This window comes from Rhododendron vialii, chromosome 1a (genome assembly GCF_030253575.1).
Source record: "Rhododendron vialii isolate Sample 1 chromosome 1a, ASM3025357v1".
Lineage (NCBI taxonomy): Eukaryota > Viridiplantae > Streptophyta > Magnoliopsida > Ericales > Ericaceae > Rhododendron > Rhododendron vialii.
In genome coordinates, this window is record NC_080557.1 from 1,229,684 (window position 1) to 1,232,500 (window position 2,817).

General features: G+C 38.8%; 1 protein-coding gene across 2 annotated transcripts in view; it reads right to left on the reverse strand.

Moving 5' to 3' along the window:
• Positions 1 to 1,970: 1,970 nt before the first annotated feature.
• Positions 1,971 to 2,817, reverse strand: part of LOC131334216 (uncharacterized) — a 6,930-nt gene continuing 6,083 nt past the window's right edge. Inside the window, exons 4-5 of one of the 2 annotated variants that reach the window (XM_058369147.1) lie at positions 2,345 to 2,446; positions 1,971 to 2,241 (exon numbers count right to left, since the gene is read on the reverse strand). In XM_058369147.1, coding sequence (XP_058225130.1) covers positions 2,197 to 2,241; positions 2,345 to 2,446 — 147 coding nt within the window. In that variant the 3' untranslated portion in view covers positions 1,971 to 2,196. Of the gene's footprint in view, positions 2,447 to 2,817 lie in introns of both variants that reach the window. The other variant, XM_058369141.1, reaches the window with a different exon arrangement.

Genomic DNA, 2,817 nt, shown 5'->3' on the forward strand with positions numbered 1-2,817 from the left:
CAATCGACCTAATTTTTTACAAGGATAGTAAAAAGTCAAAATGATAAAAGAAGAACGATTTCGATTAGTAATACAAAAGATTTTCCATAGTGTTTTCTTTATTAGGTGGGAAAGGAAGCTAATCCTTATGTAGCACCAATTATTCTACCGTGACTTTTATTGTTCTACCTCATTTTAAAAGGCAGAAAGTCTACCCACCGCGTTATTTTACCGCTTCCTATACAGCTCTCAATTTCACTGTTTAAAAGTGTATCGGATGGTTCGAATTTAAAAAAAAACTCACTCTTTCCTGGAAAAGTTTTTTTAAAATTCGAATAATCGATTGTCGAGAGGGACGGTGAGATTGAACGCTGCGGCGAGGGTAGCACCGCTGTTTAAAAGGAGACTTCATAGAGGCATCCCATAGCAAAGTCCACAGACATTGTTCAAATAAATTTAGGAAATGGGACTTGCCACGTTTGTGGGGAATTCAGCATTGAATTGTTCTTGCCCTCCCTTTGCCGGCAAAGACCTTCCATTACTTTAATTTTTTCTTAATTCAGAATTAACTATTTATGAAAGAGTTTGTGGAGATAGGGAAAAAGAAAAAGAAAAAGAGAAAAAAATTAAGTTATGAGAATTTTTTCTTTTTATGAATTCGAGATCCAAACATAGTCTCAAAATCAAGTGGGCTGTATGTATCCAAACCTCCAAGGTCTAGTAGATCTTGTTATGCTTGAAAACCAACTTTCAATTCATCTACCATATATTTGGATCTCTACATCGTCCCGAAAGAACATAATGAAAGAAAATAAAGTGAAAAGAATAGTAAATAAGTGTTCGTCAAAAACAATATTTTCGCAATTGCAAAAAAAAGAATGGATAAATAATATCTTCAGTAGTATTTTTTCACTTTTCTTTCTCTTTGACAAGTACAATATCCAAGGACAACTCGTGGAGTTTGGACTGGTAGACCAAAATCCATTTGTGCCAGGGTTGGCAATTGTTGAAGACTGTTTTGTTTGATGAGAGAGAGAGAGAGAGAGAGAGAGAGAGAGAGAGGACTGCCACCTCCATTTTCAACTTCAAAAATAAAAGCGTATACTAGTATACTACCACTACTAAAACATGCCCCCCTTATCTGGTCATTTTTCTAGAAGGGTCTCTTCTATCTGAATGGCTAACCTTAAACCTTTGACCCTGTCCTTAAAACTTATACTTTTCAAACCCAACAAACACACACGTAGGGTTGGTATCTGAATGTTTTGTCTTTTGAGTATTAGGTATGACTAACAAATCAACTATGAAAAATCAAGGACAGTCATTTGGAAAGTTAAGTACAAGGGGGTTAGAAGGAATCTCTGAAGAATACTATTTCAAAGCATCCTGTTTTAGTTTTCGAAAAAGCTATTTGCACCGACGGTTTCCGTAGGGAAGCTACGGAAACCGTACCGACGGCCACCGGACGGCCGATCCGAGTCGTCCAAAAAATTTAAAAAAAAAAAACCGAGGGGGCATACGCGAGAATTAATGGCATCCGATGCGAAAAAAGAGTGTTCAGATCAAGCACCCTACACACATCGGATGCCATTGATTCCCGCGTACGCCCCCTCGGTTTTTTTTTTTAAATTTTTGGACAGCTCGGATCGGCCGTCCGGTGGCCGTCGGTACGGTTTCCCTACGGAAACCATCGGTGCAAATAGTAGTACTCTTTAGTTTTAGACAAAAAGTGTCTCGTCTCCTTTCAGGGGAAATAGCCATCGTTCATCAAATTTCAATGTATCTCATGTAAAGAATTAGACGAAAAACTCAGAAACAAAAATCTCGGTATTGATTTATTTCTGTTCCATATCTACGTTGTGAGTTGCGGTTAATGGGCTTGGATTGCCATGGGCCGGACCGGTCTAAACCAGAGGAATCCGGGTTCGGTTTGATACAATTTTAAAAGTCCAATCATGGCAATTCTAACCCATAGGAGGGAGCAAAAGAGGTGGGGGGAAAAAACAAAATTTTCTCACATACCATGAAGAGCACTCTTTTTCCAATCTGTCTGGAAAGAATTTACAACAAATAGCAACAGAAATACATCCAAATTTAGAATCACATGGTACGGAGACCGAACCGCGTGAAGTGTACATTAAAGATGTTCAATTTTGAAGAATGATTCAGGTATGAAGTTTCTTCTTCCAATCTAGTCAATGCCCAAAAAGATAGTATCTATCTGACAAAAAAATGGACAATGGCTTCCCAGTATCCAACCAACTGTAAGGACAACAATCAGGCAATGGATTAAAAAGGTAGGCAATCACCAAGCTGATATTGTGATCACATAATCAAAGGCAGGTGAGCATAAAAACGGCGGTACCTGAGACAGAATACTATTTCCGGTCTGACCTTCGATGACCAAGCCTGCTGTTAAACCGATCATGGCCCATGCTCCATTGATTGCTTCAATCTGGCGTCTTCGCTGAAATAACATAGTTGCAACAGCAAATAACATGAATACCCTGAACTAAAAAGAAGGATCAAAGAAGAACGATGTAACTCGGGACATGATTCACTAATGGAAGCTTTATACACAAAAACAGATAACGTGAGTGGCATTTGTGAACTTACGAGAAACTCACGAGTGGTTTGTTAGGTTTGTGAAACCTGATTAGTATTGCACTCAAAACCGACAGACTCTAGGAGTACTGTGGGGTATTACAGCTATTTCTAAACCCTATAACAGAATATAATGCTGTTAACCCTGGTCTCCTCTTTGTAACTCTTCTTCCTCAATCCAGAACATACTGAAATCTGGTCCACCGTGGACACAAGCATTCTTACCACGAAGTC